Here is a 26,829-nt window from a genome sequence, read left to right as displayed (position 1 = left end):
GTTCAAGATACCCAAATCTAGAGCAGTGCGTATTTTGCTGAAATCTGTGTACATTCTGATAAATTTCAATTTTCCCGCCATATAGTACTCAGACCACCGCTTGAAAATCAACCTTTGACCCGACTTCCGCAAAGTTAGTTGATGAGGTAATGGCCCGGAACCATAGCGAGGCTACATCCGGGCACTCCTGCGGATAAAGGCAAGATGGCGCCCATCGGCGACAAGTTGGTCATGGGAGCGATGGCTGAGAATTCCGACGAAGACGAAGGCAAGAATTTATGGTAGGGCACTTTCCTTATGGACATGGGTTAACAAGACTTTCGGGGAGATAAAGACGTTAACCGCATGTCGTTGTTTCTTTCCAGGTCCACGATATTGAGTGACGTTTCGACCCAGTCGAGCTCCAAGCTTCCGTCATGCAAAAGCATCATCGTTGCAGGTAGGCGGCTACCGGTGTCAGTTTATCGCTATAAAAATCTGACTTTCCCTGCGTCGTTTGTCCAAACATTGGTTTTACAATCTTTGACAAGTACCTCTGTCGTTTGGGTAAGTGCTCCGTAACATGTCACCTGTTTTCTAATTTTAGGCGAAGACGAGTCAGGTAAAACCACTTTGATAGCAAAAATGAGAGGAGACGACGAACTGAAGAAAGGGGCTGGGCTGGAATACTTCTACTTAGAAGTTCATGACGAAGATAGAGACGGTATGTGTTTTATCTATTTCTAGACAAACCCAGTCGTGATGGTGTCAGTCTTGCTTCTTTTGTCACTTGTAGCAGTGTGTTTGAAAAATTAGAATGTTAGAAATTCTGTCCTAGATCAGATAGCTGGACTGTACCTTTGACATCTGTGTTATGGCATCAGACATTACCCCAGTTATTTTAATTGAAAGCATGGCTCTCATAGGATTTATGTGCCATAGCTACAGATGTGTTGTACCTAAAAGTACAGTTTTGAAAAAGATGTCAGGAACAATATTGTTGATATGAAATTATAATCAAAACAAACATTGAAAATCAGCTGGGCTGAATAACATTTAAGTTGCATTTTTTAAGAAAGGAAGAAATGTCACTTCTCCATAACAAAGCCATTATAGTGCCATATAAGCATACACTGCTGTCAATATTGTATTGATACACAAACAGTGACAAATTTGCTTGTGATTTTGCTTATAGGCATGCAACAGCTAAACTACATGTAGACTCTACATGCCATTATTGGGTGGTGATGTTTCACACCCTTATTGTCATAACTCATGATTTATTTTATGGACTTTTTTGTGCAGTAATATCAGTGGTGAACAATATTATTTTTTTGTGTGTTGGTGTTGTTCTTGTTCCTTGTTCCTTTCTAAAAAAAATGATGTCAGTTCTTGTTCCTTTCTAAAAAAAATGATATATCATTGTTCATTAATTTTTTTTTTAGTTAGATTTTTGCACAGATACTGATGATGTGTGTCAGTAGCACTGCCATAAAAAGCTCACATAAAAAGATACACTATTTGTTAAATTTCTTTTTATGAGTTAGAATTCATGGCATTTTATGGACCACTTTTTGTAAATACTTGTTACTACTGTTAGTAGTAAAACATGGCTGTGGAGTGAAGATGGCATGAGATGACTAACATGAGTAACAAGACAATAGATCTGGGATTATCAGGAAATATGAACCCTTACATGTTCCACTTGTGGTCATCTTAGAGTGTTAGCACACCTAATCTACTACCTCTCAAACAAATTAGCCCACTTGGGACATACCAATTTGAGTAAAACAGAGGGGACACTCATGATGGAAACGGTTGCTGACCCTAACACTTCACATCATAATTTCTTAGTCATACTCAAGTGTATGGAAATGTATAGTCTTACACTATTCTTTGTTTGACAAAATGTGCCTGCCTGTGTCCTACCCAATTTTTGCAATGGAATAGCCCAACTATGATCCTCTGTCCATCTGTCATCATGTTTGTGCATTTGTTTTCACAAGCTGACAAGTTGTCATTACCTCATAAAGTTGTTTTCTTTTTGGCTAGTTTGTTTTGTCATGGACAGAAAGAAATTGAATGAGAGAGAATGCCGTAGACATGTGGTCTCCTGTAAAAGAAACCCCAATCTCATGCTGTTTTTATTTTCAAGTCCCAACTTGGAAGGGGTGAGGATATGCTCTTCTGCTGTCCCACTATTGCTATAGTACTATACTAGTCTATAGCCATTTGTTGCAGTATGCACTGTGTCTAATTTATCATACCTAGTGGAGCTAACAGGAAGAATGCTATAGAGCAAGATTTATTGATTCACTATGATATTGTTAACATGACGACTAGTTACAAGTACTTGCTGTGCCGGTGAATTGAATTAGAACTGTGCCACTGTGGATGAATATTTCATGAGGAAAGGTCTTCCTTGAAGCCAGTAAAGGTCTTTCTTTCTATCTGTATCAGGAAATGAACAATCAAATGTCATGATGTTAGATTTCATCTTAGTATGGAGACAGACAACGTGTCAGAATTTTTAATGTTCCAGAAATTGATTTCTTCTATTCTATGCAGATGCATTGTGTTATTAGATCCCTGGAAAGAATACAGGTGGTAAGAATTTGAGTAAGAAGAGAGGTGTTAAAGTTGACCAATTGTTTTTACCCCCTTCTTGAAACCTGTTGTAAGATATATCCCAAGGTTTCATAGAGTATTTGCTCAGGACATTCCTTTGTGGCTAATTGGTGAACTCACATGTGTTTTGCGTTCAAAAATGAGATGGTACTTGTTATCATGACCAAGCCTGTTTTACAATTAACTGGTTTACCATTCACAAACGAGTAGTAGGAAGTGATTCACCTTCTATTTCTTTAGTTTCCATATTTTTACATCCTTTCTCATTTTCTCATTCAATTTGTTAGGAAACTGGCTTTTTTAGGTTATTGATTGCAGCAATGTTTCGAGTCCAACTCAGTATTGTTTAAATCATCATCATGGACTCTTAATAATTGATAAACTGAAAATGCACAGCCATGACCAGAATCTGTTTGCATTTTGTCTTTCTGGCCTTGTGAGTTCAATCAATGTTTGGTCAAACTGAATATAGACATCCTGTCGCTGTACTTGACTCTGAATCTGATAGGGTTATTTCATTCCAAGGCTTCTAGCATACTTAGGTACTTATTATGATATTAAGTATACAGATATGTCCCATTGGAGGTACAATTCTCTAAATACCAGTGTTTATATCCCTATGTAATCCCTTTTAGACACATATCTTCACAGATATTAATGGCATTGTGGTATATTGACCTGTTTTAGGTATGGACAAAGTCCAAATCTTATACAATGTTGTATTTGAATAACATGATGATGATGTCATTATGTCCTGTAAAGCCCAAAACACAAGCAGTATTCCAGTACATGTACATGTATGCTTACCCGTATATTTCATAAGGTAGCCGTAAATGTGTTATTTCTGTTACAAATCTAACTCCTTCAGCTCAACAATGTTGAATGCAGTGTTGCATTTATAAAGTTTTAACCTTTTCACTGCTGACTGACCCTGTAGCCAATACATATTTGGTGCCAGAAGGCTACTTCATCATCTAGAAGGTTAAGGTAACTGTCAATCATTGTTGATTGACAGGTCTGTCTGAATATTAAACAGATATGTGACATTCCATGCCAAGGGTTTTCTGCCTTGTCTAGCAATATTGGATGTTCAGCTATTTGCCAAATTTAGACCCAAAGCAGGTATAATCTTGTTGATAATCTGCAGTAACTTGATAGCTGCTGTCATGACACCTTTCTATCTAACAAAAACAATCATGTACTAGTGTGTTACAAGATCTGAATAATTCTTAAGAATTGGTAGACATGTAATAATATGATATGATATGATATATGGGTTCTACCAGCGAGTTAGCTCACCTCTCAGTCACTGCATATAGATGTACATGTACATCAAACAGTCAATACCCTCAAATGACCGCAGCAGATTCTATGGTTGTCGTATGTCCGTGTCTGTCATGCAGAGTTAACCCTTTGATAAGTATCACTGCCCAATCATAAAGCCTAGTTCCTACAGCACTCACAGTACAACCCTATCATCATCATGTTTTGTCCAACACATCTGGGAAAAGAGAGACCCTCAAGGCACTGACAGTGGCAGTTTTCAAGAAAGCTTTTGTAACACTTTAACCACAGGGTGTTGAAGTGGTGCCCATTCAGTCCTGTGCACATGTTAACAAATCTGCATTCCTGAGTTTAACCTTTTTTGTGCAATATGTGACCTGTGCATTAGGATCATGGCAAATTGTATTTGTTACAGTATATGCTCAATATATGAAGACCCATGGGAAATTATATTGCACTTTGTTGTTGTCCTGATCAGACATGTTTGTTATGTTGTACTGTATAGTCTATTTTTCCTTTTGAAACATCAAACAACATGTAATTTGTTACATCACAGTGGTGCCTATTGTTGAACTGTAGGTAAAAATCTTGCCCAGGGCAAAGGGGATGTGTTGGACAAATCAACTCCCTCAATGTAGGATTGTTATTATGGTCAGAAAATAGACAAAAGTGTATTTGCCAATTGGAATTTGTCAGCCCTGTTATATTTCTTTCTATATGATTCATTCGTTTTGGACGTTGCGGTTTTGAAAAATTCTTGCAGGGTCTGCTAGCTACAACAACAAACAGTCTTGAGGCTGAGTTACGTAGACTAGAATAGTACGTATTTACTGACTGTAGCTGCAAGGCCAAGACTTGTAAACAAGTGTTCACTTGAACATGTGCCAACTATTCTAGCCATGATGTCATCTGTTAGTTCCTCCTTTAGGAAGCCATATACTGTTGGTTACTATATACTCATGCTGGCATAGGTCAGACCAGTACTGGCCCAGTAGGAAGAACAACATCAAAGAAATAGCTTTACCATAACATGATGGTTTGATATATATATAATGGAAGAACATAGAATGTTTGTAGATTTCCACTGCAAATGTGATTTTCCTGCCATTGCCCCAGTGTCCAATCCAATTCCAGCATGATAATTTGATTAACATTCATGTCACATGCCCAACATATTGGCGGTAGTGCAAGGCTCCTTGAATTCTCCACCCCAGTAAACATTGCCATGGGTGTACAATTTTAAAACAATATAGCTACAGTATAACTATAAGGAACATTTGTTGGAAGATGTACATGTATAACAGTATTTTTAAAAATCTTGTAGTTACTAGTTGACATGTTCAGACACCACATAGGATACCAAATTATCCATTTGCTATATAATATACTATATGCTATGTTTCTCGTAGAAAGATACAAGCCATATGGTACTTGTTGTGCACAATTCCCCCCTCCTGTATAGATATCATATGTCAAGAATCCTCAGTCTGGCCTATTTGCATATGCTTCATGGTGCCTGGAGACGTCACCTAATTGGGCTGATGATGTGGGTGTTAGACATGTATCCCTTTGGGACCTGATGATGCGAATGCAATTGACGTCATGCCATAGATGATGCCATTGTTGCATACTTCCTATGTTGTGCTTGTACAGTATATTAATGTTCTTCAATAGACAATATGGCTTTGGTGATTTTGAAATATTCATGGGCATATTGAAATTGATACAGATGTCAGTGTTGATGGTTAGGTTGTACAGCATGATTCACGTAATATTGTGACAGGTAAAGTGTCCCTGAGTGAAAGTACCCACAAGGAGTCCTTACATGTATGTGATTTGGTACCCCAAAAAATGTCTATTTAAAAAAACGTAGGTAAAGGGTAATGTTAAAGTTAAAGGCAATCCAATAGTCCGACCATAGGGCCAGTAGGTTGTTAAATCCTCAGTGTCTACAGCCTTTCCCACGAACCCAACATCTACCCAGAAATGCAAGGACACAAACTTTGTGTCCTGGCATTTCTGGCTAGATGTGAAACCTATGACATCTTGATCTTGTAGTTGTATAGCCTAGCTAAGTCACTAGGCCATTCAACGCCATCACAAACATAGACTCGTTACCAAAGTACTACTAGTATGACATTGCAGTGTTAAGGGAGCTGACTGACGTATATATCCTACACTTGTATGTTGAACACTGTTACTCGTGTCTGTGTACTTTCATGTTTTCCTCCAGACCACACAAGATGCGGTGTCTGGGTGATGGATGGAGACTCACACCACAGGGGCTTGTTGCGGTTTGCCTTGTCAGCAGAAAATATAGAGCACACGTTAGTCATGCTGGTCGTGGACATGTCTCGACCATGGACCATCATGGAGTCCCTACAGAAATGGGCAGACATCATACACCACCACATCGATAGGTTGAAAGTCCCTCCTGAGAAGATGAAAGAATTAGAAGAACAATGTGAGTACAAATCTTAGATCAGTCAACATTGCTGCTTTGTGACAAAGTTGGAAGTGATACTCATTGGACAGATATTTTGAAAGCAGAGTCTGTACATTTTTGAGAGATTTTTTACAGCTTAATGATAATTCCCTGCACATGACATAGTATTTGCCTGTGTGTTCCCATCTTTGCTTGCCTGTGTGTTCACATCTTTTGTGCATGTCCACAGTGGTCAGACAGTACCAGGAATATGTAGAACCTGAGGAAGGCGCCCAGTCCCCACAGCGGCCCAAGGCCATGACACCCGGAGCAGGGGAGGAGGAAACCGTGGTCTTGCCCCTCGGGGAGGATGTACTGACGCACAACCTAGGAGTGCCTGTGGTAGTAGTTGTAACAAAGGTAGGTTTTCAAAACAGTTGTGTAACCAGTGACAGGCAGCTTTAGAGGACATGGTAGCAAGTTGTCCTGTTTATTAACGTTGATGGACAGGGAATCCCAATTTGCATCCTCTTGACAAATATAGGTTGCACAGAAGACTTGACGAATGGCCAGCTATTGTAGTTATCTGTTTGCAACAGTCCTATAAAATCACATGCTTCCCTTGCTAATTAGAACCACCTTTGTAAATCTTCTGACTGCCATTCCCAGATCCTGTGTTTGTATTCATTCTGTGTTGACATCGATTTTGTTTCAATCAGACGGACGCCATCAGTACCCTGGAGAAGGAGCATGACTATCGAGAGGAGCACCTGGACTTCATCCAGCAGCACATACGCAAGTTCTGCCTAAGATGTATCCTTCACACATGCCCAGATGTCAGTGGGGAAAATCTGACTTTTTTATTTTAGTTGCTCTTTTTCGAAGATGTTAGCTAGAAACACCTAAAGGATGAGTCAACACACGGCGAGGCGAGTATAGTTAATTTCAAGACAGTGCAAACCTTAAAAAAATTATATCGTTCCAGACATGGCGTTATTGTCCAACACATGCATATACTTGCAATCAAGTAAATCATTCTCCAAAATATGGTGTACTGCTACACTACTATAATCAGGTACAGGTACAGGTCCGGATCTGGACCTGACCCTCTGGACCTGGACCGGACCTGAATTTTCTGTACCGGTACCCACCCCTAGTGTGAACCATATACATGTATAAAAGTGTAATAGGTGGGTATCAGAGTGTGTTTTCTTCAGTTAGAATCCCTTGACTTAAACGCCCCTCCCAGACGGAGCAGCACTATTCTACACATGTGTCAAGGAAGACAAGAACATCCGGCTGTTAACCAAGTACCTGGAGCATAGGTTATATGACTTCCCCTTCCACACACCCCCACTGGTGGTGGAGAAGGACGCCATTTTCATGTGAGTAGATTTGAATGTTTCTGAAAAACATGCAAAGATAAACTTGCAGATCAAAGACATTCCTGTGCACAGGACATTTGCGATCACTCAGATAATTGGCTGAGGTATCTGACCCTACATGTAACCAGAAGAGATGCATTCGTACTTATGATTAAAACTACACTATGTAAATTGACTTTTTTTTCTAATCCGTTAATACCCTGTGTCTTGTTGTGAAATTGTAGTACAATATGTATATGCATATAGTATGCATTAGGTGTATGATAAAAATTTTGAACAAGGGATCTGAAAACATTCTCTATAGTACATTGTGGAAAAATATTTTTCAATAAATTGTCAATGCCCAACGTCCAAAAATCTCTTATGTATTATTTTAATGAATCCCTTTTACCATCATGGTCCTTTTTGGTTTTCCCCTTTGTAATGTTGTGTGGATCATATTCTGCAGTCCATCGGGATGGGACAACCACAACAAGATCAGCATCTTGTACGAGAACCTGCACAACATGAAAGCAGAGGACACTTTTAATGACTACATCGCAAAGCCCATCATCAGGAAGGTTGGTTTGTTACTATGAGCTTTGTCTAAATGAATTACAGTCTTTTGTGCAAAATCTAAGTGTGACAGGCCGTTCAGTGTAATATAACCAGCTGCTGCCGCGCCGCGTGCCTGCAAAGCTGGTGTGTTTCGCCAAAGGGCGGTTTTACCAGCTATACAGATACAGTCACACCTGTAAACACCTCTACATAAGGACCACCCGGACAATATGACCACTTTTTGTTGATCCCTTAGATGATTTTCTCATTGACACAAGCATTAAGAATCCTTTCTATAGTGACCACCTGTCCACATAGACCAGATTCCTGACTGGTCTTCTTGGACACGTTTGACTATACTTTTGAATAAATGTCTATACATGCAAGCATCTGATTTAAGGTTGCCAAAAACACACCAATGAGTAATGTACAGAAATGCACAACAATTGTAGTAAATATTGTGTACATTAGATATGTCACAATGATGTACATGTTAGATATTATGTTTTTGAGTAGGTTGTAAATTAAAATTCAAACCTTAGTAGACTTGAGCAGTGGTGAAACCTTGCATGCACATCATCAGACATTGATACATGTATATACATTTGTTTGCGTAGTCTGTTGGAGAGGCCAGAGAGGTGATCGCCGATGACGAGCAAGCGTTCCTGATGAAACAACAGGCTGTCCTGTCCAAGGCGCTGCCAGCAGGGGCACAGAGAGACTCGCCACAGCGATCACCCATGGGGGTCCAGCGTACGCCCGAGAGAAGAGCCGGCGCCAACGTTGCCAGTGTGTCACCCATCCCCGCTGGAGGGAAGAAGGTGAGAGGCTGTTTTATCCAGATTTTACACAGGAGGTTAAAGTGCACACAAAGGTTGTTGGTATTGTTACTTACTCGCATTGCATTACCCGCATCTACCAAAAGTGATGATGCCCTTAACTGTATAGTCATCCTCGGCCAAATTTTACTTCTCATCTGAGTATAATTCAACCTAAATATTTGGTCGGTCTGATCCCTTTTGTTTCTTCCCCAACGCTTGCAAAACCCTGACTGTGTTACTCCTGTTGCAGTTGGAGGGAGCTAAAGGTGCAGCCGGAGCCAGTGAGGGAGTGCTGGCCAATTTCTTCAACAGCCTGCTGAGTAAGAAGACCGGTGCCGGTAGTCCAGGGGCACCAGGCACCCCACCAGGCAAGAGTCCAGGTAACACCAGTAGGGCAGCTTTGCTTTCTGGATAATTTCCTATAGGCAAACAAATAGATAAGTGAAACAATGGCAACATTTCATACTACTGCAACCTGATCAAATGCTTACCACTGTCATACAGAAAAAAAAAGTGGTACAATATTAGAATTCTGACTAGTGCACTACAAAAATCTTTGTCATAATATCATACTGTTAAAAGTATGGGGAAACTCCTTCAGATGACAGTACATGAAAGAACAAAATGTTAAAAATGACCGTTTGTAGCATTGATCATTGTCTGTCTATCACAAGCATGTTATTCTGTTCATGTTGTCATCATAGGTGTGTTATAATTTTTTCTGCCCATTTAAAGACTGTGTTTTCGCTGTGACTTTGCTACAGGTGGTCCTGCAGACAAGGCAGTAAGGAGCGACGCAGCGGCGGAGTTAGATCGGCTGACACGAGGAACGAGAAAGCCTGTTCAAGGGCAGAACCCACAGAGTAGCAGCGCGTCCTGAGTCGGGAAGCAGCAAGTTTGCACTCAACGCACCTCGACTGTAGAAATCTACCATTGCTATGCTAAGAGACAAAAAAAATGAAATGATTATGTACCATTATTATTGCAGTAGACTTTAACAAAGGCTCTGTCATCTTCAATGTGGTTTTTGTAAACATACTATTATTCTAACAAGAAAATATTAACAAGAGTCTATTCCAAATGAACTAGTATGTAAACCATTTTTGCCAAGCACTGCAAGTAAAACAAAAGAAGAAATCAGTTATACAATTTGCTGTTTTTCTTGTGTTGGGAATGGCTGTCTCTTAAGACAATTCTTGTTATGTTTCTTCTGTAAACATGGTGGAAATTTGGTAGTTCAAGGTAAGTTGTCACAATTGTATTTTAAATTATTCTAAGTTTGAGGCTATTGGTTTCCACCATGACAGCATGATTAGCTCCTACAAAATTATATGATACGAAAATAAAACAAAATGACTGTCTATTATGTAGATTTGAATGAAACGTGTTCTTTCTACCTGCAACTGTAATGTTTGTTTTAGTTTGTAGGAATGAATCATGGCTTGGTTCAGGGATGTACTTTTGTATTCGTTGGCCACAAACAATTGAATTGAAATGCCACTTTAAATGTTTGCACACCTAGAAAAGCAAAGGGGTTCCTGGTGGTCAAAAGCACTGTTTAGAATGTTGCTGAAGACAACAGGCAGTCAAATCTACAAGGCGCCATCAAAGATGTAACCTTTGATTTTTTAAGCTCTTGTTGACTCAAAATCAACTAATAGCTTAAATTAACCCAGAGTCAGCATGGTTTCTTTGAGACAGCCACCAAGAGCCTACATATATTCTATAGAACATGCTACATTAACATTCTTGATAAAGCATTCAGACTCTTAAATTAGGTTGTCATACGTGAACACCGATTCTACAATGCACTGGCCTCCTAGCATTGGTTTTAAGTCCAGTGACACTCAGCTTAAGTGTGACTAAGTCTATGGATATGCCCATGCACCAAATTGGTGCCAATATGCTGCCTGCTCATCCGTTAATCTTGAAACTATTTTGTGTTTACCAAAGATTTGCTCACAATTGCCTTTTTGTGTAAGGTAGGCATGATGGAGGCTCGAGTCTTTATTTTTCTGTAGGAAAGATTCCTTGGATTGTCACTGAAACCTTGTAAATCCCTTCCCTTTGAACACTGACTATACAAGGTTTGATATAACATAACTACCATTCTGTAACTTCGGTTCTACCCTTTCCTGCTTTTTGCTGTATACAGTATACAGTGGAATTGGAGCAGTGTTGAGGCACCTGAGACACTTTCAGTGGGAGGAGGGGAGTGCATTAATTTTTTCTTGTTGAGCCTTTTTTTTTTCCAATGGTCTGACCATGGGTTCTGTAATAATGCTGACGTTTCAAAGCCCTGCTGACTTCAGCTATCTAAATTTCCCAGTTGGAATAGATGGTCAGTTTTGAATAGCCATATTATAGTTAGAGGTAGCAAGAACATGGCACACTGCTTGCAGTGAATGAATGTAAGCATAGTTAAAGAGTGATGCATAGCCATATGCATGGCGCTGAGCTTCCCTGCTTTGTATTGTAGGATCTTCTCTAAGTTTGCAAGGCAGAAAGTTGTGTAACTTGATATAACAATAGTTTGATACGTTTGTGAGTGCCTACCATTTTAATTACTGCTACATAATCTATAACCTTACAAACTGGTACATTTTTGCAATTATTGCACTGGAAAGGGAAAAAAAGTGTGTTGCCTTCTGTTCAAGCAGGCATGTGTGCAAATATAATAACTACATTTGTAATATAATCTGTAGCAATGTTATGTTGGGAAATGAAATGCTTGCTGACTTATTACAAACTAGCCATCGTTTTTTTTTATCCTGTCAATATGCATTGCTTTCAAGAATGGGAAACTGATACGGTAACCAATGTATACATGCATCAAGAGCATACATCGCATCCAAAGTCAACAAACAAAAATTTTGTCACAATTAGTGAAGACTTTGATAAGAGCTGTAATGATTGTATGAAAGCTGGTTATAAAGTGTAGTTTGATTTACTGTATACCTTGTTACTTTTTGAAGTATGCGAGTTTAGGGGTAGACATTGGGCAGTGCTGACGTCGGATTTGTACATGAATTATGGTAATCCATGTTTTGCAGGGCACTGTTTTACAGACTGTGGTCCCGTGGTGAGTGAAACTAGAGAAAAATTAAAATTCATGGAAAGCATGTTACTTTGGTTTGTCATACTTCTTGTGAAAGATTTCTTTTGACATCCATATCACTTGTACCACTTGCTTATTAGTCTAATCAACATAAAGACTTTTATCTATTGTACCTTTAATGACAGAGTCAATGTATAAAATCTAAAATCAGCTTGAGCCAGTATGTTTATGCCAACACTGCACGTGGGATACTTTTGTACACATTCTTTAGGTGACTGCAAATTCTGGGAAGTACTACATGTTTTTGTGGTGACAAATATACACAGGTATTCATACAATTATCATAGTAAAACCAACTCTTGGATATAACTCCGGTAAAATAAGTTGATCAGTTTTAAATGTTTTCCCTAAATCCATTGTCCTTTCACATTCTCCCAAAAGTTCCAAAGTACTTGGATGGGTAATAAGAGTCTAACTTTCTATAGTGATACAAATCCATATTGAACAATTCCTTCAATTATGTTAACAATCCTGTACCAATGCCTCTATGCCAGGCTTTTGACAGCATGATAGCTTCGTATAATCGTATTACATGTGTTTTCTACATCTGCATATATTCATTTGTTTGAGCCTTTGTTTATTGATGAGAAGCTCAAATCAGCCTGTTGGCCACCTTTCATTGAGGTTACGCGGGAAGAGGTAATGACCATATAATAAAGATAAAGATTACATGATTAAAGTCCTAATAAATCCATAACCATACAGTCCTAACAAATCTATATCCTTATACATACATAGCATTACATGTATTTGTTTTCTCACAGCATAACACTGCCTGTATTTTCCTTATGCATATTTTGTTGCCATATATCTTTTTTATCCTGCAGTATGCTGAAGTAGCAGTGTACATGGTATCGACCACATGCAAAAGGTTAAGTTAATACTTATAGCCCTCCTTTTGTAAATTAACGTTACATGAAAACTGGTTTGCCACACATTTCTAGTCGTCCTGTCGTTTCCTCTTCCTGTAGTTTGTGACCATGGTGGATGGGACGATCTTGGCGCTCTGTCCGCTCTGCCAGCTCTGGAACGCCGTTAGTCCCTCCTGACCCACGCGGAACAACACGCGCTCCAGCTCGTCCAGTTTCCCCGTCACTGGCGTGGTGTCCTCGTTCAGACAGTTCTGCGCAGAGTCCATGATCCGTCGAAACCTCGTACTGAAGGTCTGCAAGGAATATGCCATGGACATCTTGTTAAAACCAGTTAAGTCATACACCAAAAATAATTACTCAAGCAACTGGATAAGATTTTAAAACATATATAAAATCTTATCCAGTTGCTTGAGTAATTATTTTTGGCGTATCTTATTACCTGGATGTCTAACCTTCATCAACGTAGCAGTAATGTCATGTTAGATTGTGCTATTGAGATATACTGAAGAAAAATAACGAAAGAGTTATGACATTTGTATATGTAATGTATTGTAGTGTACAGTATCATACTACAGTTTTATACAATATACCTATGGTACCAAAGTCAGAATCTGTTATGTTGAAGGATTATAAGATGCCAGCCAGGTTGCTGGAACCAGTCAGTAGGACCCAGCAGATAAACTAAAGGATGAAAAGCATGAAGATACTTCGAAGAATTTTACAAGGCTGAAAAAATTTTAAACGTCACATGACGCTCTGCAATAGCTTATTTTACCTGCGATTTCGTGGTATGCTATAGGGCGTATTCACGTGACGTCATCACCCCTGCCCTCCGTGGGCGGCCATGTTGGTGCTCACCCTGCAGCGAAGTTTCTCATTATCCGACGCTCTCTAAATTTCCAAGGAATGCGAAGTCGTCTGATCGCTGTTTTATTATATGCAAAGAGTCTCCATCCTCACATCCTTTTCGCTACAAAAATCCAATTTCACTTACTAGAAATTACCCATTATCGACGAGCGAGGTTCCCCAGCAGCCTACAAACATGGCCGCTAAACTGTTTACAGAGTACGCATAAAATCAGTTCACAGCATACAAGTGTTCCAAGGCCTGCAGCCACGTAGTACAGTGTCTTGAGTGTCGTGAGAAATTTTGCTGACAGGGAGTACGTTATGATAGGGAAAGTTCGACATTGAAAGACCCCCAGTTTATGAATGAACGTATCTCAAGCAACGACTACACGGTGCCGCGACTGTGTTACACAACGGGCCTGTAACTTGCTTTTCGACCAGGTACAAAAGGTTTCCATACACACACGTTGATTCTCAAACTTCAACTATTTAGATCCGTTGTTCGTATGTCAGAAATCCACTTTTGTTTCAGTCGTTAGTCCCTTCGCGATCGTATGTTCCCGCACGTACACGTCCTACACGAGAAACGCAAAACCAATCTTACTGTTACCCGACCGGTGTGTGCTTTATCAGTCCCAATCCAACATCTGACCACGAGGCAAAACACCATCAATGAGCTGAGGGAAGAGCTAGAGGAACACACAGTAGACAAGGAACCATATTACGACAGAAGACTACCCCCCTTTGTCATGGGCACCATAACCGGCTCCTTCACACCTACAACTCACACCACAGGTGGAAAGGACAAAGCAAGAGATGACATCATACACATGCTGCAAAACATCTCAGACAACAGACAACCGACAACAGTCGTCTTCACAGACGGCTCTGCCCTGGGAAATCCCGGCCCCACCGGCAGTGCTGCTGTCATTTACGAACAATGGGGAAGCACTGAACCCTTTGCAGTGCGTAAACCAGTGGCAAGCAGATCCAACAACTACGAAGGGGAGCTGGAAGGTCTTCACCTAGCCATAGAAACACTCTCCAGACGACCATCTACCGCTAATCATGTCCTCATCCTATGTGACTGCAAGGCTGCAATAGAATCAGTCACAGGTACACAGCAAGTCACTGCATACAACAGCCTTGTACATAGCATCAGAAACAAGCTACGCTCCCTCCATCTACAAGGACACACAATACAGTTCACATGGTGTCCCGGTCACATGGGCATACCCGGCAACGAGATTGCAGACAAAGAGGCAAAGTTAGCAGCAGCTGAAGCTGCTAACATCCAGATGAACGCATCATGGACAAGACAACAGGCCACGAAACACATTGAAACTCAAGCACACATGAGATGGGACCGAAGAACAAAGCTGAACACAAAAAGCGAACACATGCAGAAGATAGCCATGAACATGAAGAAGAAAGGAAAAGCACTTGGAAAGAGACGCACACAAATCAACATCAACCGACTAGTCAGTGGCCACACTAAACTCAATGCCTACCAAAACTGGAAGAACCCTGAGACGTCTCCAAACTGCCCTAACTGCGACGCCCCGGAGACTACCAACCACTTCCTGTACCACTGCGCCCGCTATGAAAGGGAAAGACACCAAATGCTGCAGGAGATCGAAAGCACATACGAGACCTACGGCACGCCAGCGGAGAACAGACACACGGACATCGTCACTCTAGCTGGAATGAGAGAAGACCTCACAGACGTAATCAACACACAGATGTACAGAACATTCTCCCAGTACATCGAGAGCACTCGCAGATTCGACGTGCTCAACTGAAACACACCCAGCAACACGCTACCTCAAGTCACCAAGTGCTAAAAACCTAGCGAGAAATCAACAAGAACTGAAACCTAGCGACCAGCACAGCACCTGGAGACCATGTCTAACGAAATAATAGACGTTAAACAAGGACAACAACAACAACAACCATCATTATGAGACAAAACGTTTTGAAGGGAAATTGTGAATGGCGTAGAAAACATCTGCCATTTATACAGAGAGTTCCAACGGGCTCCACTATCAAGTGAGCACCAACATGGCCGCCAGTGCTCGTTGCTAGGGGGAGGGTCACGTGACTGAATACGCCCTATAGTAGGTGTATCGTACCATGTACATGTAGGTGACTGGGGCTTTACCTGTTGTAAAGTGGTGGCTATCTCCCCAGCATCGGGCTGCCCAAAACTCTGCAGGTAAATCCCGAAGGCGTAGTAGTATGGTCCCAGTTTGTGTAGATCTACCACGTTAGCATCGGCCGACAGGATCTGCCTGTACCCCTCACGGTACGGCTTGGGCATTTCTACTGTCACGATTCTTCTCTTCCTAGAGTAGGGGGGTAAAGATGGGGGGTGGTCAAAGTGTTAGCTGTGACATTCCAGTCAAAAATTGTGAGCGACAACTACAAATGTCAAGCGTTTCAGTATACTGTAAATGTAATTTACTGTCGTGGTGGTCATTTATTAAATTCGCAGTGAAACAATTTGGTAACGTTAGCAACGTTACAGTAGAATTAAAAACATAATTTTGCGGTGTCATGATTTTCACTGTAACGTTATGTGGTAACCATGAAAATAAATGTTACAATAAAACCATCCCAAACGTTTCACTATTTACAGTATAGTTCAACTGGCACTATCCGACTATGCACTTTGTGTCATAATTCTATTACCTTACTTTAAAGTAAGCCCCCCACCCCACATATTTTGAAAAGTCACATAAGTATCACATCAAATGCCAGTTGTCAAAACCACCAGAACCAAATAAGAATTGAAGTAATAGTGCATAATAATCGCCTATCCGAAGCGCCGTGTGAGTTACCTGGAGCAGAGTGCCCGGGCCAGCCAGTACGGGAGTTCCATGGCCGTCCCTGCCGCCAAGTCCTCCCCCTCAGCCCCCGGGTCCAGGAACCCCAGTCCGATCACTGACGACTGGAACTTACACGGAACCTTCTCTTGAGTCGTCAGGATGTCGTCGATGCTGAAATAATTCTCCCTGAGCCTTGTAGGGTACTTAACACACGGTGCGAACATTGTTGTCCTCCGTTTGCGATAGTCGAAAACAAATCAAAATGTCCTGCTGCCAAACTGAAAATGGCGCCCTACAAATGGCAACATCCAAACGTAACATTACAATAGATAACTATAACGTTACCTTGAACTATATAACGATAATTCTAAAAATCTTCATTTGCAAAATACAGAAAAAAAATTGTATTATCTTGTAATATTCATAGATAATCCTAGATATTTCTTTATTTCTATCTCAATATCGACTACGTGTAGATGCGATCGGAACCCGGAAGTGTGTAAAAGTTGCAGGGCTAGCTAAACCGACAGATGGCGCTAACCCAGGTGCTTGTACTAGATTCTCCAGGACCTTGAGGTAAATTAGTAAATAGTTATTGGTTAGAAAGCGTAAAAGTGTATCACTTGACCAGTCAGTAAAACGAATGGAGCCTTACCACGTTTATTTCCAACTCATTCTGATTTCTACATTAAAGACTAATCGCCACGAAATAAAGTTACTTTCACCCTAAAGGCCACTAGTGTACTGCACTGATTGTGATGAAATCAGAATTGTTTACTTGTGGACAGGTGATTATTGTAATGAAAAGTGACGTAATAATAGTGACATTCCAGAATAGGTACCATATTCTTGGCAAAATTACCTCTTTCTTTTATATAGGCTACGTCTAAGCTGTAGTTGCTGTTGTGGTTCCCGAAAGCTCGCATACTAGCAGATCACAAGTGTTTCGTTGTGACTGCACAAAGTATACTAGTAGTGTCTGTACACGTGATCAGTCTAAATAACAATGGGGGAATTCATCATCCCCTCTCTAGAATGTACCATTCCATTTTGCATGTGAAGATTTCTCAATGTGTCAGAGTTCCTCGTCACCGACGGCCGTCCGTGCAACAGACAGTGATATAAGTGTGACATTTTGCTCCTTTTCCATCGAAATCTCAGCTTTTTGCAGAGTTTGGCTAGAATGGAAGTTTGTGGAGACGAGGACATTCCGAAATCTGACGAAGAAGCGAGTAGAGTTGTTGTAAATGACGCGTTAGAAAGAACGAGACAAAATGACGACGACGCCATATTGTCGCCCAAGACTGACGCCAACTCCAACGATGTGGACACCCCGGACGGACCGCTGAAGTCCCTGGATGATTCTACGGAAAAGGTTCCGATTTCGGGGTGCTCGGAAACACAAAGTGCTTTTCCTGATGTTTACCATGTCACTAATATCGACCACCAGGAAAGAATACGGGTAAATATTCGTAACTTCAATATTGTATCCTAAGGAAACATTTAGTGGGATTTACGTTAATTTGAATGTAAGTTTGCATCTTTAATGTGACAGCTGACTAGGCTATAGGGTTGTTGTAATTTTGATACAGTACATGTATTTTCTAAACAGATACAGACATAGGCTTACGGGAAATAAGGTATAATACTTCTAGGATCGTTGTTGTATTTATCTTGGATTAACAATTACAGTTTTCGTTTTCAAATCATCATGATTGACATCTTGCGTAGGTTTACACAGAGGACATACTCGGAGACTGCCGTCCAGACCAGATAGCAGTGCGCTTCGCCCAGTACGTGCTGTCTCACATCGAGCCCGCTGGGTGGCGCGCCGTGTGGCGCAGCTCTTCGGGAACAACGGAAACTACGGGGGCTTTCGACGTGCTCGTCGAGGTGTGAGGCACTTTATTTCAGTCACTGTTCACCATGTTTAAGGTTAATGCTTTTGTGAGACTGACACTGTTGTGCACTCCGAAGACGTTGTGTAGCATTGTGTGGCGTAAAACGGTTAGAGTGTTTGGCCGAGAATCAAGAGGGTCTGGGTTCAAGCCCCTGATATGTTCCGATGCTGTGCCCTGCCTTGGAAAGACGCTTTACACGAATTTCCTCACTTCACTAAGGCGAAAAAGAGTAGTATCTTCGGTTAGGGACGTCCCTCGGACAGGGCATTAAACGGGGGTTCCGTGTTTGGAGAGAGCCACACATTGAGCACACGTTAACCACCTCATTTATCGTAAAGAGAAAGTGGTGACGTGAGTAGATCAAAACTTACAGTCGTGTGGACGTACACTAAGCGCTTGACCCCAACGTCAAGTGAGGGTATGTTGCCTAATATCTGAACAAGATCAAGAAGGGTCTATTGATTTATTATCTTCCAAACAAACAAACAAACGAGCAAACAAATGAGCAAACAAACAGACCGTTTTTAATATCTACATGTATAGTGGTAAGAAGTGTTTCACTACTTTAAGTCATATGACAAACTTAACGACGTACACAGGTTGACGACGTCCGACCGGAGGATCTCAATGCGAGCGTCCACATCGTGTCACCGTTCCTCTGTGACCGGCCCGAAGTGCAGCAGGCCTCGGTGGAGAGCCTCTTGGCGTCCCGAGACCACATGCTGCCTCTGTCCGAGCTGTGGCCATTGTACGACGAGAACTGCGACCACGGAAAAACTGCGCTCGTCATAGAGCACATTCGGTAAATGTTCGACAAATAAGTGTAGAAATGTGCAAGTTTGTGTTGCAGCGGTAATGAAACAATAGTCATATTTTGTGACTGTTGCTTGTTTAACATAGTCGTGTTTGCAGGTTCTTTTATGACAACATCTGGCGACCTTGGGACGAAGACGACGAGGAGGACTACAGCTTCGTCCTAAGACACCTGGGACCGAGGCTTATGCTGTAAGTAAACGGTATAACCATACATGGGCTATGCAATTCAAATTATAACTTCTTTCACTTTTACTCAACTTCAAGCGACTGGCTATGCATTGAAAACGATTAGACGTTTCAGACAGCATCCGCTCTTTTTCGTCAGAGACTAATGAAAATTTTATGAAATGCAGCAGATGCTGACCGAAGAGTTTCGCCGTCTTTGAAACTTATTCGGTCGCTTTAGTAACTGTTGTGTTGAGTATTTCATTGCCTGGAAGTCTCACCTTTATCTACAAACTTCTTTCACTGTTTACTCTGTGCACATTGCGCGGTTCTAACAATCGTCACCACTCCTGCCCCTCCACAGGTACCATGACCTACACACGGGGGCGGTACCGCCGTCCACCACGGAACAGTACCATGTCACACTCGCCCTGTACCAACAGCGTCTTGCCGAACTGGATAAATTTGAGGTTTCTTTTGCTCAACTGTGTTTATCTTTTGGTATACTAACTAACTAATCATTCGAAACGGTACGGAAAATCCGCACTACGCGGGTACTTAACAGAACATGATGAACTTGAAGAATTAAAGAACTTAAAGAATTGTCAAGCAGAATAACAAACACTGTGAAGTTTGAATATTTAGAACGAATTAGAAACCAAAGCCAACGCAATGTCACCCAAAAGAACCACAGAAGGGAAACACGAAGATCTACAATAGCTACAATGGAAACTAACAGTTCAGTACAATAGATCGTTCAATAGTACCGCTTAATGTTGTAGGATCGCATGGGCGCTGCGGACTCGGACAGCGAGCTGGACTCCAATGACGTGCTGGAGTGTGCTCGCAGACACGAGGAGCTGGACGCGCTCAAGAGGTCAATTCAGGTCATGGAGAACCCCATGATGAGGTAACCTTACGTCATATGGTGTTACGAATTTCACTTTGGTTGATTTTGGACATTGTGAGCTAAATGTTGCCTTTTTTCCTTTCATATACTATCTAGACAAACGATATGCTTCCGGGCCAGCACAACGGGCCCAGGTGTGCCCAAGGGGCCTCGTCCTGACGGTGAACGCGTCACGCACTTGATATCAGACAAGATGACGGTTGGCATGGTCACCAATCTTGGCTTACCGCCCGAGACTACCGTGCAATACCACACATCCCTCCAGGTGGCGCTTGACAACACGTTTGAGGGAGACACCGTTCTGTTGTTTCCAGGGAGACACGTACTGTCACATCCCATAAAGCTCTGTGACCCGATCACTATAAGAGGTGAAGCTATCTTTGTACGGTTGTCACGTTCTCTTTTCAATTCAAAGCTTATTTCAAAACAACAACAATATCCACAAGCATATCCTTTCGGCCTGTCCTTGGTGCTGAAATAACATCTGATGTTGCTCATATCGTAAACTTACCTTCACATGCGGCGTAAAAATTGATACTGATTTTGATAAGATTAATGCACAATTCAAGCAAGAAACAACGAGGAAGTATCTGATGAAATTTGTGTTAACTTTGTATGAAAAATTTGTGGTAGGTGTTGGCAACCCTGATGACGTCACAGTAGAGATCATGGTGGCCACCATGCAGTTCGCCATCCTCTGCTCCTCCTTTCACGTTACCATGTCAGACCTGACACTGCAAGCCAGCTGTTTGGGGTCTACCATAAATGTGACGTGTGGCTGGACCAAGTTGGAGAAATGCCGGGTTTTTAATCTTAATAAGCATATTTTCAACATACTATTTTCCTGTTAAACTCGAATGGAATGAAAATATCATTCTTGTCTGTCGTTTCATTTTTGCCTCTCATGATTTTTTGTTTTAGTGTTCAGGATGATTACTGACCGTTGTTGTATCCTAGGTTAAATGTGGCGGTCGTGTGGGGGTCAAGGTGCAACCTAGGGCTGTGTTAACCATGATGCAGTGCGAGGTGACTGGAGCAACCGTAAGACTACTAATATACTATGTAAACATTTTGAACCTGTCCGTGAAAAATCTTAGGTTTTGTTCTGAAGCTCTCCATAGTAGAGATATAGTGTAAATAATTGTTACTACTAAAATGAACGAATGCAAACTCGACTATGTACGACCTTATTCCTGAACTTTTTCCTTGCCCTGAAAGCTGAGGCCAACTGTAATATTTTATTTCATGATACCGTTTCTTGGGGTTTCTAGCAACGTGGCATTGACCTTGAAGCAGGATGTGAGGCAGAGATAGTAGATAACGTCATCCACGGTCATGGGTCCGGCCCTGCCCAGGGATACGTCAGCGAACCGGCCGCCATCAGAGTACAGGTGGGTGTGGCTAATTGTCGCAACAGCACTTAGTGATCCGTGTAATGATATCAACATTGGCCTACTCCCAATCTACATACGTATTAGTGCTTGAGCTACTTAAACTAGGAAACCATTGCTAAGTACAAGCGTCACTCTCTTCAATATATATCTGACATATTTTTCATGGGTTGCTTCAGACAAAACTGGGGCATAACAAAAAGATCGAGAGGTGGATTGTTATTGTCATACCCTTCTAGTGAAAACAACAATAATACGGATACAGCAGAGCCCTTCACTGTGTTAGGCTGCACCAGTCATAGCAAAGTTGATACATTTGTTATGTTCCCTTTAACGTATGCCGTCCATCCTTTCACTGTTTTTCATGATAATCAGTTATTGCGAATTCATGCCCAAAGGCTAGTTCCAACAATAAACCTCCTTGGTTCCAAGTAACATTAACAGAAAAAAGACGAACAGATACAAATGAGAACAATATAACAAATGACCACCATAATCTAAATATTGATTAGCTTATGAGGTTTGACTTCTTTTTCTGAGACAGTGGAACACGAAAGATCCCGCGAGGAAAGTTTTTTTTGGTCTATAAACGTCAAAAAGTTAGGATGGAACTTATTGGCCTCTTTATAGAGCTACTGTTTTCAGGTTTGTATTTCATCTCTGTTTTCAGACACTAAAACCTAGTCAAGACTCTCCCGACACGCTCCCTCCACCGCTCGTCTTCAAACACAACCGTATCGGCCCGAACATCGCCTACGGTCTCCAGATCCTTGTAGACCAGATGGAACACTGCTGCCTGGAACTGAACCCGGGCACCCCTAAAGAACACGCCCTCAGACACAACTTTAGATGGATCATCACAGAAGGGAACACGTTTGTAGAAAACGCTCTGGGTGATGTGGAGATTTGCCCTTCCATTGAAACCATCAACTTTGATTAGACCAGAAACTAGAAAAAAGAACTTGCGTGTTCTGCCTGCGTGAACGTTGCCGCATGTCCGAATTAAAGATGAACGACATGTCTCCTACCAACGGTATTGTAATAAAAGATGCCCGTGACTAACTTTTATTCAGAATTGCTATACCTTTGAATGTTAGAAATTAACTCTATAATCAAAACTGTGCAATAATTCAGTCGATAAAAATCAATAGAAGTGTTGTCTTATATTACCACAAGAGATTGAAATGTTGTGAATCAAGTCGAGAACAAATCATACATTTTGTACACGTATATTGAATAAAGATTGTTTTTAATGAGACACACACCATGGTGTCAGTTTATATGCCATGAAACTCTTCTATGATTTTCTTGTTGCTTGTCTGTGACCAAGTGTGTCACCCATTTGTGATCGTCAGACCTGTCAGTTGAAGTACGCAACGAAGCCTCTTTTCCCTCTTCCCAAATGTTGTACAATATATCTTAAAAACGGAGGATACCCAAGCTAGAACATGTGCAACCTACTTTAGATGACAAGTTTACCTAACTTTTGGAGTCTCGACCAGACCCCTTCCAAGGCCGATTGAATGGTGCGGACATCTTTGCACTTTCCTACGACAAGTCTGATGACTCTCTGGTCGTCAAGTTGTTCTAACAGTTCGTTCTCTTTGAATAGTTCATGACTCTCGCTGTGTCCGTGCTTGTCGTAGTAGTGGTAGGGAACGGGCTTGCCCTGGTACGAAGACGCTGGGTAGAAGCCGTACATGGAGATCTTGTCACAGAAGGTGGAGGCCAGGGCGAAGGTGTTCAGGCCGGTCGAGGCGAAGGTTCCGCGGGACATTTTCCCGAGAAGTTCTAAGTACAAACTAAGAATATGGATAAGATCAGATTCATTGCAAAACTTGGCTATACGAAAAAGACACGCTAGATTATGAACAAGACCAAATTGTACAATGTTGTATTTTGCAAAATACAATAGTTACCCTTTGTAATCCTTGAAAGAACTGGATGGAAAAGCAGTTATCGTTGACATCTTGTTGTCTTTGATCACAGTGTCGATCACCTTCATTTTCTGTAGTAGGTCGTGCTCCGTAAGCTGGATGGATGGACTTAAGATCATCCCAGGCGCCTCGCCTAAAAGTGCCAGCGCGTTTTTCAGACGTCTTGAGTCGTCGGACTGGAGAGCATCACTTATCTGTGTCAGTCGCTTTCCATTTATAATGGTCAAGTTGGTCCTGCTGCCCACATCCCTCCGGTAGTCATGTACGGGCGGCAGGTTGGAGCGGATGACGAACTCGTGAGCGTCTATCTCAGCACCACAGCTGCTATGGAGGAGTATACCGCCGTTACCCACTACTGCGCATGTCCGATAGTGCTTGATGGGAGTGCGCACAACGTTGCATGTTTTCTTAGGCGACTCGCGAAGTGTGAATGTTCGATGATCACATTTTTTCATGAAAGTTTTGAAGTCCGAAAAATAAATGACGTCTTTTTTCGAATAGAAATATCTCTTAGTGATCTTCCTGTTGAGATAACATGGACAAACCGGTACATTATTGACTCATTTCAAAATGACGGCGATATACTGAATACTGTAAATGCAGATATGTTCGCGATGGTTTTATGTTCGCGGTTTTCGCGGTGAACTCTTTACCGCGAACTTAAAATCAACGCGAAAAGCCGTTCTATTTTGTGACTGTATCGCTACTATTGTTTCATACGCGAACTCAAAACCACCGCGAACACTCCATTTTCTCCCTACCGCGAAATCAAATCCCCGCGAACATTTTTGAATACTACAGGTGAATACAAATATGGAAGCATAGTTTCTAATGTTGAAATAGGCCAACACAGTCAGGTCAACGACATTACGACGCAACTTACTGTATGTTCCTGATATTTTGCTTGTTGAAGTAGACCTCCATTATTGCCATGACCCGACGGTCTGGAACAATCGTCTGTGACCGTCTGTCTGGCATGATTAGTTTCAGACGGCGGCCAATCTTCAAAGGGTCTTTCGGCAGCATGTCATACACAAAGAGCAAGGCTACGGTAGTGATGAGACCAAGGCCGCAGAACGCTGTTATGTTGGAAGGTGGCATGGTTTGATCATGGCAAGGCTCCTCGTACCCCCTCAAAAATCCAGTAAACCCGCCAGACTTCTCTGTGCGAATGGAGTATGGATAATTTTCCAATCATTGGTGATATCATGTGGCACGGGGACCGGTGTAACTAGACGTTTGCGCACGGTTCATAGATGCACACTTTGACATTTGGGGAAAATGTCTACCTGTCTACATGTGGGTGATTGTCCTTTCACCTTTAATCCCTGTGCCCCGAGGCCACTGCTTTCTCCCAGGTCTTGTATGATGTATACAAGTACAGCATATATCTGGACGTCCGATAATGAAAACGTGCACGGTGAAGTGTTCACAAGCAAATCGGTACTGAGGGCAATCGGTGAACACTGTAAAACCTACTGTAACTTCTGGATTGACCTCATTGAAGTAAAACTGCCCCTCCCCCAAGATGTCATTGTGGTTTGACCTCTTGCCGACTTGTCTGATCATGAGCTAGCGCCTCTCCTGTGATTGGAGTTTGGTGTGAATACTGAACTGAAATGCTATATCATTTAGAAAACCTTTATCTTTTTTACAGAGACGGTACGCTTAGAGTGAGTAGAGTAAACCACATGAACCTTTGCACGCTTTAAAAAGGGAACGTTTGATAAGGTAAAGATCTTATCAAACTTTGATATTCATGCAAGAGTATGCAAACAGAGACAACTGAATATTAGGACAAACTTTCCCAGCAACATCCAATATCGCTCCTTATGGACCAATTATATCCCACAGCTGCTAGTTGTATTGTTCACAGGTAATGTCACCGGCAGTTTTATCGCTCGTGATCTGCGTATACTGACTGCGAAGACCTTTACCGATCTAATTAATGGTTTGCACGTAGGAATCATCACAGTGGAAGTAATCATATTATACAGCAAACTTTGGGTAGCTTCACTGCCCAAAGGGAGGGCAGAAGTAAAAAGATCACGTCCACTTCAAGCCCCCCGATCGAAACCTCTGCTTGGTGAATAACGTATGACAGATAGTCCGCGACGGTGACAGTCTGATCGTTGGTGGGCTAATGACAGTGCCACTGATGTGATATAATCACAAATCCAAACGTACGCCTCGGAAAGACTGATCACTTATAATTAGTACCCACTTCATCGGTCGTACAGGCGATTACACATGTCTGGTGACTTGTTTTACAAGCGGTACACCGTATTGCCTCCGCCGGGTAGGTGTGGTTATGTTTTAGGTGCCATTGGTTCGACTGTCTGGTAGTATAGGATAGCCCCAGAAGATGTAATCAAGCTTTTTTTCTGTTTGAAAAGTATCTCAAGCTCCCATCGTTCACCAGCATGGCATTCCTCTCAGTGCTGTCAATCAGTCTGTTTATAGCAGACTGCACACACGTTCTCTTCCACTAAGACAATTGTGCCAGTATGCCCTTAGACCCCTTAACAATCCTGCCGATCCAGTTGTTACGCCTGGAGTCAAATATTAGTATGTTGAAGACGTCACCCTCTGCCTTCTGACAATACACTACCCGAAGACCATGTCGTACAATGGGTGTGTGCTAGGTGACGCCTTTTTAGAAAAACAATAAGCCCCTAAAGAATGAACTTCTTATGTACATACATAAGTATATAGAACGATAGAAGTTACTATATGCCGGATCCAACAAACATGATGACCTTGAGAACCTATATTTGTATTCTTTTCGCGTAGAAACCACCCGGCATCCCCGAGCACAGTTTTGTAAAAAAACAAGTTTGTAAAATAAAGCCCACTAAAACTACCGGTGCAAAAGTACACTTACGCTTCAAATATCCCAAGTCTGCGGGGATCTATTTTGATAAACGTGAAACGACCTGGAATAATTACAGTAACTTATTTCTGATTGAGGATAGCTTAAGGC

At 41.6% G+C, this 26,829-nt stretch overlaps 4 protein-coding genes across 4 annotated transcripts; 2 read left to right on the top strand and 2 right to left on the bottom strand.

Annotated features, from left to right (window-relative positions):
• The first annotated feature begins 147 nt into the window (after nucleotides 1-147).
• On the top strand, nucleotides 148-10,429 carry LOC136439070 (cytoplasmic dynein 1 light intermediate chain 1-like). Its single transcript, XM_066434225.1, has 11 exons — nucleotides 148-281; nucleotides 366-439; nucleotides 587-703; nucleotides 6,125-6,355; nucleotides 6,567-6,736; nucleotides 7,036-7,129; nucleotides 7,566-7,701; nucleotides 8,150-8,261; nucleotides 8,856-9,059; nucleotides 9,310-9,439; nucleotides 9,824-10,429. Exons 1-11 carry the CDS (start codon nucleotides 205-207, stop codon nucleotides 9,937-9,939), a joined length of 1,461 nt encoding a protein of 486 aa, XP_066290322.1. The 5' UTR covers nucleotides 148-204; the 3' UTR covers nucleotides 9,940-10,429.
• A 1,733-nt stretch (nucleotides 10,430-12,162) lies between these two features.
• LOC136439075 (DNA replication complex GINS protein PSF3-like) lies at nucleotides 12,163-17,037 on the bottom strand. Its single transcript, XM_066434232.1, has 3 exons — nucleotides 16,739-17,037; nucleotides 16,060-16,243; nucleotides 12,163-13,342 (listed from the first exon to the last, which is right to left on the bottom strand). Exons 1-3 carry the CDS (start codon nucleotides 16,948-16,950, stop codon nucleotides 13,118-13,120), a joined length of 621 nt encoding a protein of 206 aa, XP_066290329.1. The 5' UTR covers nucleotides 16,951-17,037; the 3' UTR covers nucleotides 12,163-13,117.
• A 737-nt stretch (nucleotides 17,038-17,774) lies between these two features.
• On the top strand, nucleotides 17,775-23,171 carry LOC136439054 (SHC SH2 domain-binding protein 1 homolog A-like). Its single transcript, XM_066434201.1, has 11 exons — nucleotides 17,775-18,188; nucleotides 18,458-18,619; nucleotides 19,227-19,429; nucleotides 19,540-19,632; nucleotides 19,973-20,078; nucleotides 20,391-20,518; nucleotides 20,615-20,886; nucleotides 21,152-21,321; nucleotides 21,476-21,559; nucleotides 21,790-21,909; nucleotides 22,580-23,171. Exons 1-11 carry the CDS (start codon nucleotides 17,910-17,912, stop codon nucleotides 22,847-22,849), a joined length of 1,887 nt encoding a protein of 628 aa, XP_066290298.1. The 5' UTR covers nucleotides 17,775-17,909; the 3' UTR covers nucleotides 22,850-23,171.
• On the bottom strand, nucleotides 23,142-26,510 carry LOC136439055 (alpha-2,8-sialyltransferase 8B-like). The gene is made up of 3 exons (XM_066434202.1): nucleotides 24,730-26,510; nucleotides 23,829-24,368; nucleotides 23,142-23,711 (listed from the first exon to the last, which is right to left on the bottom strand). Exons 1-3 carry the CDS (start codon nucleotides 24,945-24,947, stop codon nucleotides 23,372-23,374), a joined length of 1,098 nt encoding a protein of 365 aa, XP_066290299.1. The 5' UTR covers nucleotides 24,948-26,510; the 3' UTR covers nucleotides 23,142-23,371.
• Nucleotides 26,511-26,829: the final 319 nt, after the last annotated feature.

The sequence above is a fragment of the Branchiostoma lanceolatum genome, chromosome 7, assembly GCF_035083965.1.
Source record: "Branchiostoma lanceolatum isolate klBraLanc5 chromosome 7, klBraLanc5.hap2, whole genome shotgun sequence".
Lineage (NCBI taxonomy): Eukaryota > Metazoa > Chordata > Leptocardii > Amphioxiformes > Branchiostomatidae > Branchiostoma > Branchiostoma lanceolatum.
Note: the sequence above shows the minus strand (reverse complement) of the source record. Positions and strands in the feature narration are given on the sequence as shown.

Excerpts from the sequence above, each read along its gene's own strand:
- LOC136439070 (XM_066434225.1), top strand. The coding sequence starts at position 205 with ATGGCGCCCATCGGCGACAAGTTGGTCATGGGAGCGATGGCTGAGAAT. Across the intron at positions 6,356-6,566 it reads GAAAGAATTAGAAGAACAAT|TGGTCAGACAGTACCAGGAA; the intron begins GTGAGTACAAAT and ends GCATGTCCACAG. Across the intron at positions 9,060-9,309 it reads TCCCCGCTGGAGGGAAGAAG|TTGGAGGGAGCTAAAGGTGC; the intron begins GTGAGAGGCTGT and ends CTCCTGTTGCAG.
- LOC136439055 (XM_066434202.1), bottom strand. The coding sequence starts at position 24,947 with ATGCCACCTTCCAACATAACAGCGTTCTGCGGCCTTGGTCTCATCACT. Across the intron at positions 24,369-24,729 it reads CAAAATATCAGGAACATACA|GAAGATCACTAAGAGATATT; the intron begins GTAAGTTGCGTC and ends TTATCTCAACAG. Across the intron at positions 23,712-23,828 it reads TCTTTCAAGGATTACAAAGG|TTTGTACTTAGAACTTCTCG; the intron begins GTAACTATTGTA and ends CCATATTCTTAG.
- LOC136439075 (XM_066434232.1), bottom strand. The coding sequence starts at position 16,950 with ATGTTCGCACCGTGTGTTAAGTACCCTACAAGGCTCAGGGAGAATTAT. Across the intron at positions 16,244-16,738 it reads GCCCGGGCACTCTGCTCCAG|GAAGAGAAGAATCGTGACAG; the intron begins GTAACTCACACG and ends CCCCTACTCTAG. Across the intron at positions 13,343-16,059 it reads TAGCCACCACTTTACAACAG|ACCTTCAGTACGAGGTTTCG; the intron begins GTAAAGCCCCAG and ends TATTCCTTGCAG.
- LOC136439054 (XM_066434201.1), top strand. The coding sequence starts at position 17,910 with ATGGAAGTTTGTGGAGACGAGGACATTCCGAAATCTGACGAAGAAGCG. Across the intron at positions 21,560-21,789 it reads GCGAGGTGACTGGAGCAACC|CAACGTGGCATTGACCTTGA; the intron begins GTAAGACTACTA and ends TGGGGTTTCTAG. Across the intron at positions 21,910-22,579 it reads CGGCCGCCATCAGAGTACAG|ACACTAAAACCTAGTCAAGA; the intron begins GTGGGTGTGGCT and ends CTCTGTTTTCAG.